The sequence below is a fragment of the Misgurnus anguillicaudatus genome, chromosome 4 (genome assembly GCF_027580225.2).
Source record: "Misgurnus anguillicaudatus chromosome 4, ASM2758022v2, whole genome shotgun sequence".
In the NCBI taxonomy this organism is placed as follows: Eukaryota; Metazoa; Chordata; class Actinopteri; order Cypriniformes; family Cobitidae; genus Misgurnus; species Misgurnus anguillicaudatus.
In genome coordinates this window covers 15,505,414-15,517,973 of record NC_073340.2, presented here as the reverse complement: position 1 = coordinate 15,517,973, position 12,560 = coordinate 15,505,414, and the positions used below count along the sequence as shown (strand labels likewise).

General features: G+C 37.6%; 1 protein-coding gene across 1 annotated transcript in view; it reads right to left on the bottom strand.

Moving 5' to 3' along the window:
* htra1b (HtrA serine peptidase 1b) overlaps window positions 1–12,153 on the bottom strand; it is a 50,218-nt gene extending 38,065 nt beyond the window's left edge. The window contains exon 1 of the mRNA XM_055175626.2: window positions 11,538–12,153. Within this exon, the coding sequence (XP_055031601.1) occupies window positions 11,538–12,000 (463 nt within the window). The 5' untranslated portion in view covers window positions 12,001–12,153. The remainder of the gene's footprint in view (window positions 1–11,537) is intronic.
* Between the last annotated feature and the right edge of the window lie 407 nt (window positions 12,154–12,560).

Sequence of the window (12,560 nt, the reverse complement as noted above, 5' to 3'; positions counted from 1 at the left end):
GCATTATTCCAGGTTATCTTCGGTTTCTGGTGTGTTTGACTTCATGTGGCACTGCACAGGCCGATCGGCCAGTGACATCAAAGTATCACAAAATTGATATCACAAAAGCAGTCTTATTGCGTTGCTCCCGTGATACTTTGATGAAATACGTCAGTCGTTCTGCACAGTGCCATGCAAAGAGTACTTAAAATGTCTAGCACACCAATCTGTTGTTGCTTCTATTAAGCCAGATTGTGAGCTTACTTTTTAATCTAATGGTTATAAAACTAACTACTACTAACTTACTACTACTATAGCTACACCATTGTTTTGTTTAGCGACCTCTAGCAGTGAAAATTAAACATTATTTTTTTTTAATCATTAGGATAAGTAAAGATCATATTCTATAAAGATATTTTAAAATTTCCCACCTAAATATATAATTTTTTTTACTTATCATTAGTAATGTGTTGATAAGGACTTTGGACAAATAATTTGTCCTTTCTGAGTCTGCACTCATAGTTTACTTGATTGGCATTGCATTATGCATGCAGATAAAAGATATTGATATGAAGAGGATATGATGTCACTTTAAATTTCAAGAAATAAAATGAGAAAAAATAAGACGATGAAAAATTCACCATCTACTCCAGCCTACTACAACAATTTAAACCCCGGCTATTTAATGTTTTTCGGGGCAAGGACTCCTTAGATGAGAGAGGCATGAAGCAGGGACCCCCTGATGGTAAATGTGTAAAACAGAGATATTTATATAAGCAGTAAGGTACAAGAGGCTGCTTTATCGTATTAAAGCTCACGTAACACACCCTGTTTCTGCATTTCTGATGTTAATCTGGAGTACCTATAGAGTAGCATGACATCCTTTATATCTCCGAAGAGTCTTTAGTTTAATCAGATTTATAAAAGAAAGATTAGCTGTACCGAATCTTTCCGATAACGTACGAAAAAATGAAGAAGGAGGAGTTACTACCGCGGGTGGAGCGAGTACGAGTCATGCAACACTATACAACACTGTTTAACTTTGATTACATGTTTGTGTCATTTATACAATATGTACGCGGCTATTTCCTACATAAGACAGAAGTCTTACTTACCGCATGCAAATCGTGACCCGGTTGGGAAAATCCACTGCATCAAACACACACGCAAAACTCCGCTGCTACCCCGGATAATAAACTATATTCATTGTTTCCATAAGGCTGGCTTTCTTGTCCTTACATCCAAAAACACACTTCTTCATTCGTGCCATTGTTGAGTTTTGAAATTAAACAAAGTGAATGTTTGTAAGTTCTGACAGGTGGGCAGGGTTTTCCGGGGGAAGTGCCCATATAAAGAAGTGATACGTATAGAAAACCCCTGAAACGTCAGTTGGATCTGTAATCGAAAAAAACTTTCCGAAACTTGTACGATCCCTGGCGAAGTGCATTCGGCACAGAAATACTCTATAACATGTCCAACTGCTTTTTTGACCCTTTGTCTATGTTTAGCATGAGGAAACAACTCTAGAACTGTGTTAATAAGTCAGAATGCTTGAAATACCATTGGTTCATGTAGGTTGTCCCAGAAGGTTGGTGGTTCAATCCCCGGTTCAACCACCGGACCAAGTGTCGCAGTGTCCTTGAGCAAGATACCTAACCCCAGCTGCTCCCGACGAGCTTGATTGGCGCCTTGCATGGCTGACACCGCAGTCGGTGTGTGAGTGAATGGGTGAAAGTGAGGCGATATGTAAAGCGCTTTGGTTGGCCATAGGTCTGTTAAAAGCGCTATATAAATGCAGTCCATTTACCATTTATTTGCTGCAGAGCATCATAAAAGACTCAGGAGAACAACATGCAATGAGTCCGCAGCATCATAGGGGCAACATTGTTTGTCAAATGCTATTAGTCTGGATATTAATCTGAATATGAATCTTGCAGCAAGCACCATCAGGAGGCTACCACAGCGAGCGTTTCATTGATTTTAAATGCGAGTGATAGCTTTGTCACAGAGCTTAGTCTTCAGGTATTTCGTTTTTATCCGCAAGCTAAAATTGCACTAGACATTCAATAAACCTACGACACATGCGCAATTTAAAGGGAACATTGATTGTAACGTTTGGTGCATCATGTTTAACAAAAATGCTTGTGATTAAACTCCAGGCTGAAGACCAATGCTTTAATACCATGCAGGTTTTTTATTCTTAGTTTTGAGCCAAGAGGTGAATGTGCGATCTTCAATCTCTGTCTGTCTTTTTACTTTATACGTTTCACCAGAATTCTCAAGACTTTGGTACACAAGTTTATAAAATATAGGCCTACATTCAGCATCTAAATGACAATCTTTCTCCCCAGGAAGTATCTACTTTGAATATCTGCGATCTTATGGGTCGATATCTTTTGATGGTAAGTTGTTTTTGAGCCAGTCACTGCTTGGAGCCATTTCAAGTCACTAATGCCATGTGATAAATTACTCTGAAGCTACAGATAAATGACCCAGTGATGCTAATCAACCGATGGCACCACAAGAAAATGCACAGGTGCCAAGCTGTGACCTCAGAGAGAGTAAAGAGGTTTCTTTATAAAAGCCATTTCTCACTATTAAGAGGTATTAAACTGGAGAATTATAACAATATACAATTCATTATTTAAATATTTGCATTATAAATTTAGCATGGATACCTTTAAATGCTGGAGAAAGTTACAACCAGATGGAGCTATCATAGCACCTATCAGCGAAGCCAGCACGATAACAAGAAAAACCTTGACCTCTTAACACCGCTTGCCGTTATAAACCTCGTGAAGCATTAGAGATTAACATCTCTCCGGTCTCATGAGATGTTCTCCTTGATAAAGAGCCATTAAAAGGAAACTTATCTCATCATGCACGAAGGTCATTTTAGTGCTTTTCTTATGAGATTTTAGTATGTGGCCCTGTGGGGCTGCTGAATTTTGGGAGATGAACGTGATCATGCAAACATCTTTTTTGAGGGACTCATCGCCCAGCACTCTATTCATTATTATGTTATAGAAAACAGCTGGACACTTGGATGTGTGTTGACCGGATTACTGTACATTACCAGAATGATGATAGGGATAATCTGTTTTTCATTTCATTACAAAAAGCCAATCAAATGACACAATTTTGGCTCTTTATTACAAAGTAAACACACAGAAAACATGCTGCTTACAGTTAACATGAAATCAAAAGGTTGACCCTATTCACTTTATAACTACACATTGACAATGGCATTATGTACATGTGAACAAAAGATAAAAGTTTTTTATTTTTTAAGTATTATGTAATGGGCTGATGACATCATACTCCTCACAAATAACCTGTCCAGTTGGTCCAGTATTCTTGCACAAAAGTTTATTCTACCCTTTGAAGCTATATTTTATCTGGCCTTTAGGGTTTCGTTATGTTAGGGGTAATGTGAAATATCCAGCAAACAGGAGTGCATTTTGAACATGTTTTGAATGAAAGTTGGGAAAAAATAAGTTATTACCATTAATTATGATTTATTTGAATCATGTGAAATGGTTCACATATTCCAGGAGAAATTTTGGAGTACTTTTTATAGGAATGGGAACATTTTGGTAACACATGTTGTCGCACAGCACAGAGGTCATTAGTGAACTAATGTGAACTACACTGTGTCATCTCAGGATGTGCCAGCTTTTGTGAGAAAGCTTGTAAACAGACTATGTTGTGATGTAACGTTGTTACGTGCTTCAATAGGTCACGGCCAGTTGGTTTAAAAAAAACATTATATTAGAGTTCTGCGACACAGTCTTGACAATTGTGTTAATCTAATAAAATGTGTATGTTGAATGCACTATAATGCACTTTAAAAAATGATGTACTGTATGTAAATGTTCCTTTTAAAAAGTGAAAGTTTTTTCAAGCTCATTTTAGTCCCAAATTGCATTTTATTTATGTTTATAGCACAAAATAACTCATATATTTTTATGCTCTCAAGAAAATTGTACCCCACCCTATGTGGGGTGGGTGTCAGGGCATTGCTGCAGTAAGGCGCCTAAAGCTGTTTTAGCTTGGTGCAATGTAAATTACTGCTTAAAGGATTAGTCCATTTTCTTAAAAAAATCTAGATAATTTACTCACCACTATGTCATCCAAAATGTTGATGTCTTTCTTTATTCAGTCAAGAAGAAATTATGTTTTTTGAGGAAAACATTCCAGGATTTTTCTCATTTTAGTTGACTTTAATGGATCCCAACACTTTTACAGTTTTAATGCAGTTTAAAATTGCAGATTCAAAGGACTCTAAACGATCTCAAAAGAGTCATAAGGGTCTTATCTAGCGAAACCATTGTCATTTTTGTCAAGAAAAATAAAAAATATGCACTTTTAAACCACAACTTCTCTTCTTTCTCCGGCTGTGTGATGAGCCAGCGCGACCTCACATAATTGCGCAATGCCGTGGAAAGGACACGTGTTACATGAAATGCACATTTGTGGACCATTTTAAACTTTTTAAACTGACACAAAGACATTCATTAGTATCATTCCACATACAACAACGTCGGAACGGTCCTCTTTCTCCACACTTGTAAACACTGGGGCGTAGTTTCGCATTCGTCATCCGTGACCTCTTGACGTGATGACGTATTACGTAAGGTCAGTGGTGTCAAAAGTATTCATATTCATTACTCAAGTAGAAGTATAGATACTAGGGTTTAAAAAGACTTTTGTAGAAGTTGAAGTATCAACTCAAGCTTTTTACTCAAGTAAAAGTGAAAAAGTACTGGTTTCAAAACTACTTAAAGTATAAAAGTAAAAGTAATGTAAGGAAAAAAATGTCATTAGAGAAAAAAGCCTAAGCCGCACCACAGGGGCCTTTTGGGCACTACCCTATCTCCTCTAAAAAATGTTTCTAAAGGCCATAATAACTATAGTGTTATTAAAATGTTAATGTTAAAAAATGTGGGATGCACTAGGGCCAGGGGTAGGCAACGTCAGTCCTGGAGTGTCGATGTCCTGCAGATTAGCTCCAACCCTTATAAAACCTTGGTTACCTGTAGTTTCAGGTGACTTTAACCTTTATTAGTTTGTTCAGGTCTGCTTGATTAGACTGGAGCTAAACACTGCAGGACATCGGCACTCCATGTTGCCTACCCCTGCACTAGGCTATCTGTTTCAACCAAATACGGTATATGCCCATTAAAAATGAACGCATTTCAATACAATGCAAACAAATACATTAAAGCAGTGGTTCTCAAACTGGATGGTGCCAGGGGCCCCAGTTTTATAATATTTTATGAAATACATTACTTTATTATAAATTCTGTGTAATTAAACCTCAGAAAAATAAGGCTACTAAACAAAAGCAAAAAATTGTATAATTTAAAATGTTTTGTTTAATTCAAATTTTAAGTTTTAAATTGTTTATGTCAATCCACTGTACACAAGGGAGGCCGCAAAAAAGGTTTGATAACCACTGCATTAAAGAACCATATATGTGTACTACTGAGCATTAACATATGTTCCATAGAGAGAAAGATATAATGACTAGTTGCCTATAAATATTGTAATGGTGCAAAAAGTCAATCTTCAGAGCAGTGCCGCTGGTGGCCAAACTTTTACAGTGGTGCCCTCTTTAGTTAAAAAACAACAAAATCACACACAACTATAGTATGTGTGAGAATAGAAATATGCTATTGTTATCATTTATATATGTATTGTGACAGCAACACAAATTACAAATATGCAATTATATATTATAGCCTATATTTCTGCATCTGTACTTGTGTAGCTAATGGACTTTTGTATACTTTAGTCAGTATAAATCCAAGCAATTTTGGAGAATTACTAAATGTCTTTATTGTAAGTAAATTAAAAGTCAGGTTTAAGGAAACAGCTGATGTCTATTAACAAAAGCAAAAGTTTGTATGTATGATTATTTGTTTGATTGATTTAACACTCAAGCATTCAGCTAAGTAGGTTTTGTTAATGCAAATAAAATTTAGGGTAGTTATTAGCATATACAAAACAACAATGTCTTTAGCATAGATATCTTTGCCATGCTTCAAAACGCAACCCAGCACAATGTCATTTAAGTTGAACAACTGAAGTTACATGATATAAATTGGTATTGTTACACTATTTAAATCACACAGATGGATTGGTGTCAGCAGCCAGCTATACATTTACACAGGCTTGTGAATGTGAACTGACCTGAAAGTGATGCGCGAGTTTTATTTCGTACTTTTCCATTTGAAGACAGAATGCCGCGTTCTGTTACTGTACAAACAGATGGCGGATGATATCAAAGCATCGCGAGGGGAGACACTCTGCATGCTTTCTAATCGGTCTCGCGGTTCTTTTATGTTTATCTTTGCAGCGCTATCGAACAAACTTTTGATCATCTGCAGTCAGCTGGGGGGCGGGGATTGCGTACAAACCAATAGGGAGTCGGAATGGTGTATGTTTATACTTCTCATCCAACCACAATCGGATTCATCTGGATGATGCAATTTATCAAGATAGGTTTTTTTAACGATGACAAGCCGAAATGTAAAAAAGAAAACAAGTTGAAATTAATAGAAGTAACGAGGCGATTTTTAAAATGTAAGGAGTAGAAAGTACAGATAATTGCGTGAAAATGTAAGGAGTAGAAGTAAAAAGTCGTCTGAAAAATAATTACTCAAGTAAAGTATAGATACCCAAAATATCTACTTAAGTATTGTAATGAAGTATTTGTACTTCGTTACTTGACACCTCTGCGTAAGGTCACGCTGGCTCGTCATACGACTGGAGGAAGACGAGAAGTTGTGGTTTAAAAGTGCATCTTTTTTATTATTCTTGCCAAAAATTACAATTGTTTCACTAGATAAGACCCTTATGCCTCGTTTGGGATCGTTTAGAGTCCTTTGAAACTGCGTTGAAACAGCAATATTAAACTGCATTAAAACTGTTAAGTGTTGATGTCTATTAAAGTCCATTAAAATGAGAAAAATCCTGGAATGTTTTCCTCAGAAAACATAATTTTTTTCTCGACTGAACAAAGAAAGACATCAACATTTTGGATGACATGGTGGTGAGTAAATTCGATTTTTTTAAGAAAATGGAGTAATCCTTTAAAGATTACTTTTGGGGCATGGAATTAATTGTAAAATAAACAAGTGAAATTTGGAGGTCTGAAACTGGACACTGGGTACTGCAAGCAATCTTAAACCGTACTTCTAACATATATTTAATGTTTCACCTCACTGTCTCTTTTCATGCCAGCTTTAAATTTCAAACAAGCTAATAAAATATTTCAAATCAATATTTCACGTTAAATGATTTGCTCTTGTGGCAAGCAGCCGGGAATAATTCACATGCAGCTGGTTTTTATCACAAAATAAAGCCCTTCAGGGTGACACTGATTACCTTGTCGGGTTCATTTTGCGATAACAACCATCTGGATATACATTATCCCTTCCTTATGTCATATATAGAAACCAAAAAGTCTTGCCTCAGACACTGGGTAAGGTTCGAGCATGCCCACTTTCTGCTGAATTTTCCACATCATTGGCACGTTGCCTTATCCCAAATCTGCCCGTAAATTTTAGTTTAACCGTGCAGTTTTTCCGTAACCACACGCCACCGGCTGAGACGGGCAGAAGGTACTGTATGAATTTCCTCCTGTGATGCAAACTCAGCATTTGGGGCAAACCGAACTAAACATTTGTGTTACTGCAACACACTTCCTTCTCCAGCTAATGTTTGACTGAGATTATTTGTGCAGTAAAATACTGCATGCATGGTTAAAGCGTATGCGTCTGATTCTTTTGCTTAGCAAATTGTCCATTTACTCAAGAATTGATTTCTGTCAACAATTAAACCCTGTCAATATTTTCTTCGCAGTTTGGGGGCTTTTAATGTCCTCTGGGGATACTTTGGGTGTACAACATTTGGCACGACCTTTGCTCCTTAGGGACGTTGACAACATATCAGGGTGTTACTTTGGGGCTTGTTGCATTCCAGTGGTTAATTTAATGACAAATTTCAATGACTTTTAATTATGAAATGCTAGGGCGTAGATTTGGTAACATCCCCCATTCTCCCTGGAAACTTGTTAGAGGATTGCGTTAGCAGCGCAAAGGTTGTGGTTTCGTTTTAAATGGAACACACATACTGATATAAACATGTATAGATGCACTGTATTGATTAAATTGTCTGCCAAATGCATAAATGTAAATGTGAGCATAGAAATTGAATGAAAAAGTCAGCCAAACACAGCCAAATACATGCAGGTTTGAAACCACTATGCATGTGAAAAACAGTCCAATGTCCAGATTTTGCACCTTACTTATTCCCTGTCATTTCACTTTATTTATTATGACTCAACTTGTATACTTAAATGTTCTGATTTCTTTGTATGAATTCAATATTTGTCCTGATGGCTACATCTGGTGGAAATTTTGTGCCAATAGCACACTTAAAAATCCCCTTACTGATAAAAATGCTGATGTGTCAAATACTTATTTTCCATTTTCCCTGCTGTAATTACACAATCAATACAATAAATATTTGTTTTATTTAAATTGTGAAGGGCATTGTCGCTGAAGGCCTCTCATGCCTTTTTGACTACATACTTATATTTGTAAGCAATAAAAGATTTATATTTGTCACTTCTCGTGTACCTACAGGTTTTATTGTTTTGTTTGTGTATTTTATATGCAGCGCAACGTTCCTTTGCAAGACACATGAGTCTGGATTTTTATTTTTTTAAATGCTTTGGCCACCCCAAAATGTTCTCAAATAAAATACATCATTTGAAATGTGCTGGATATGGCATTTGTTGATTCTATAAAACTACATTCAATAAATGACAAAAGTATGTTTATTGCCCATTTTAAGTCCCAAAGTTTTACCAACGCTATCTAACGAGAATTCGTACATATTTTACGAGTTGGCTAATTCGTATTAATTAATATGACCACATTCGTAAGTTTTGGTAAGATTTGCCTTGACCCCTGTGAGGTTGGGATTAGGGGTTCAGTTTTGTTGTTGTTGTTTTCATGAGAATCGTACGACTTTGCACGATTAACTTCGTATGAATTTTTACGAAATTAGCCAACTCGTAAAATATTAGGGGTGTCACGATTCTCCAAATCTTCGATTCGATTACATTTCGATTCTAATGCCACAATTCGATTCGATTCTCGATTTGTACTTTTTTTTGAAAGCACAAAAAATGCTATGCCATTTTTAGACTAGACTTTAATGAAATATAATATCTGACCTTGAACCCGGAGATGCCCTGCCATGTTAGTCGTGCTGCCAGTGGAAAAATATGGTACAGGCACCTGATAAAACGAAACTTCCTGTCAGATGAACATTCCTGTGTCAGTTTTTTGCACCGTAAAAACTAGCTTTTATTACCGTCAGACGAGATTGTGAGACTATACCCCAATAAGTCATGTTTAAATGCTTTAAAGCAACTGAAATAAGTTGTTGTGAAACTTAAACAGATCTCAGTTCAGAGAAACGACCGGTTCTGTCACATACGCCGATGTAAAGATGCTTAAACATCTAAATTTAACTAAGGCCTAGTCGTGGCTGTTACCTAAGCCTTGTCTGTGAAACCAGACCAAAGTGTCCACAGCTGAAGAAACACTCATTAAAATATACAGCATGTCTTTTCTTCACATTATGGGTTAAGACATAACAACAGCTCAAGGACTTAATATTTTGACCCAGATATGAATCCTTGGAGAAAAGATGTGTTAGATAATGTCCGGCTTCATGAACTCCAGATGTCTTATTGTAATGACCTCAGCTGAGTGAAAACAGAGTTTCGGCTCTGGATCTGCTGTGAGGTTTGAACGTAACCGTGGTGCATACACTATCTAGACTTTATAACGCTATTTTTGGCCCGTTAAACTGTGACTGAAACCAGGATGAAGTGATAACCTGTGGATGAGAACACCAGGCCCAATTTATACATCACTACATCCAATGACACATAGAACCTAATTCATCCCATTGGTTTGGAGCCTTTTTAGTGTTTTTGTTATAAATACATAAGAACTTCAACTTCCAAAAACGTTTTTTTTCCGGCTCTACAGCACACCTAGTGTTCTGTCTACTACCTACACAGGCAGCTACCTTCATAAGCTACGCTCTTCATATGCAACAACAATAATTGATTCATAAATGGACTAAAGAGACGCAATGCTGCAGTTATGTCCACTCCAAGCAGGATTCAAATGGGTGGTCAAGCTGGCATAGTTGTGTACACTAATATGAAAGGCCACAGCCCCTATTAATTAGTACATCTCTTGAGAACAGGGGAGTGAAGTTTACGCACCTGACCATTTATCATCACGCACCAGATGACATCTGCTACACTGCCCATCATCTGGATGCCCTACAAAGCTCGCTCCACTAAGACTTGGAGTGAATTTCAGGTTTGATCATTGGCAGTGAGGGAAACCACCCATTTTTAAAATGTTTTGCTGACTTAGTTTCATTCTTAAGCACTTAAGTAACCTCTTTGCATTTATGTTGGGCCAGATCCAATAGATCAACTATTGATGCTCATTACATTATGAGCTCTGCTTTCTCTCTCTCTCTCTTTGGACTCAAACATTTTTTTTTTGGAATCTACTTGTCATTTTGCGATTTCTGGAGAATCTGGCTGAACTACTGCTAACCTCTACGAGAATGTGTTCAGGTTTGAACTTCTTGAGCTCTTGTTTGGTTATCTGCTGGGGTTTCTGTTTTAGCATGAGCTTCAGTGTTAATCCCAAATACCTCAGAGTTCTGTTCCTGGTAATGGAGCTTTAGACAAACTGGTAACATTTCATAAGTTCCCACATATTTTTTAGTCTATTTTAAGAGTAGGTGTGTGTATATAAAGTGGAAAAATATTAGGACAATGCCAGCACACTGGATTTTGTATGTTTTAGCGTTGCTCTTGTGTGATTTGAATAATTGCTCAAATAGTTTTCTGCAGGCTAAAGGAACGTTCACATTAGACATGTTCTTGCATCCATGATCGCTGTTTTTAAAAATGCAATTTTAATGCAAAATAACATAAACATCTTTGACTCACAGCATGCATTTAAGATGCTGTTTTTAAAGTTAAGTAGTACAAAAGTATTTGACAGTGTGATGTCATAGATCATAATAGCACAGAACGCTGTTCCCAAAATCATGTTTAGCACACTAGGTTTTGACATTATGCTGATAATGTTGTCTAGACAGACAGTACACTAGGTTATGATGCTATGATGCTCAAAATGATTTCCAGATACAGCAACAACGTTACAATGCCAAAACTGCTGACTATGGAGGCAGCAAACCTAGTTTTGAGGTTATGATGCCCAAAATGCTGTTTACATTGACAGCACACTAGGTTTTGATGATACCCAAAATAATGTCTGCATAAACAGCACACAATATAGTTATTTTTTCTGAAAATGCTAAACAGATTTTGACGTTATGATGCGCACAATGTTGTCTGCGTAGGCAGCACACTAAGTTTACGCTATCTCATATCTGGATCGAAAAAGTAAGTATGCTATCCCTAGTTTTTGAGTTTTTACCTTTGCCACAGGCTCCCCTCTGGATGAAGATGATAGGCGGCTGTTGGAGTTTCTGCGCCCGGTTGCTGACTCTCTTGAGTTCGCAGATGTTCCTGTATGAGACCCCATCACTGCCGCACACGGGATCCGGGTTCTTACACACGCACACGCCGCTCTTTCCTCTCCTCCTCACCGTGGCTGTGGATCCGACCCCGTCAGACACCACGCACTCCAGACCTTCTCCGCACTCCGGGTCTCCAAGTTTCCCCGTGCCGCCACATGGCTCGTCCTCACCGGACGCGCACACCGGACAGCAGTCGCACTGGTCCAGGATGTCTCCGGCCATACAGCTGGCCGGTACGGGCGGACACAGACTCTTGTCGCATCGGTCCGGACAACCGATCACGTAACGCTTGGAGATGTGCGCGTCGCACAGCAGCGGCACCAGGATCAGGAAAGCGCATGAAACCCATAGATGCATCATTGTAAAGTATTCTTCTAAAAACAAATAAACTTTAACAACACTGAAATCTTTTTCAAGTAAGTTAACTAAATAGTCAAAAGTCAAGGAACGGACAAAAACGTAATGCGCGTAAACGTCAGTTGCTTTGTTGCGCTTCAGTGTCCGTTATTCTTCTCCTCAATGACAGGCTTTATAAAGCCTTGGAGTATAAACACGGATTCTAATTGGTTGGTTATCTATGGCGTCACAGACGTGGGCGGGAATAGATGCAATGGTAAACAAGTCGGCAACGCGCCCAACATGTGTCTAAATAAAATATTATAGTAACATGCACATTTTAATTGAATACAGTCATAAAAATATTATAAAGACAAAATATTATGCAGTCTACATACAAAGTGCACTGTTTTGAAGCAACACACAAACGTTTTGAATAAGGCTATGCCCAAAAATGCAATTTAGATGAGGACAAAAATGACAATGATAGGCTTTGTGACCATGATGCCCCAAAAAACATTGTAGTAATAGGATTTCATACTATGACGCCCAAATACTGTGTGCAGCAAAAGTTTAGATTTTTA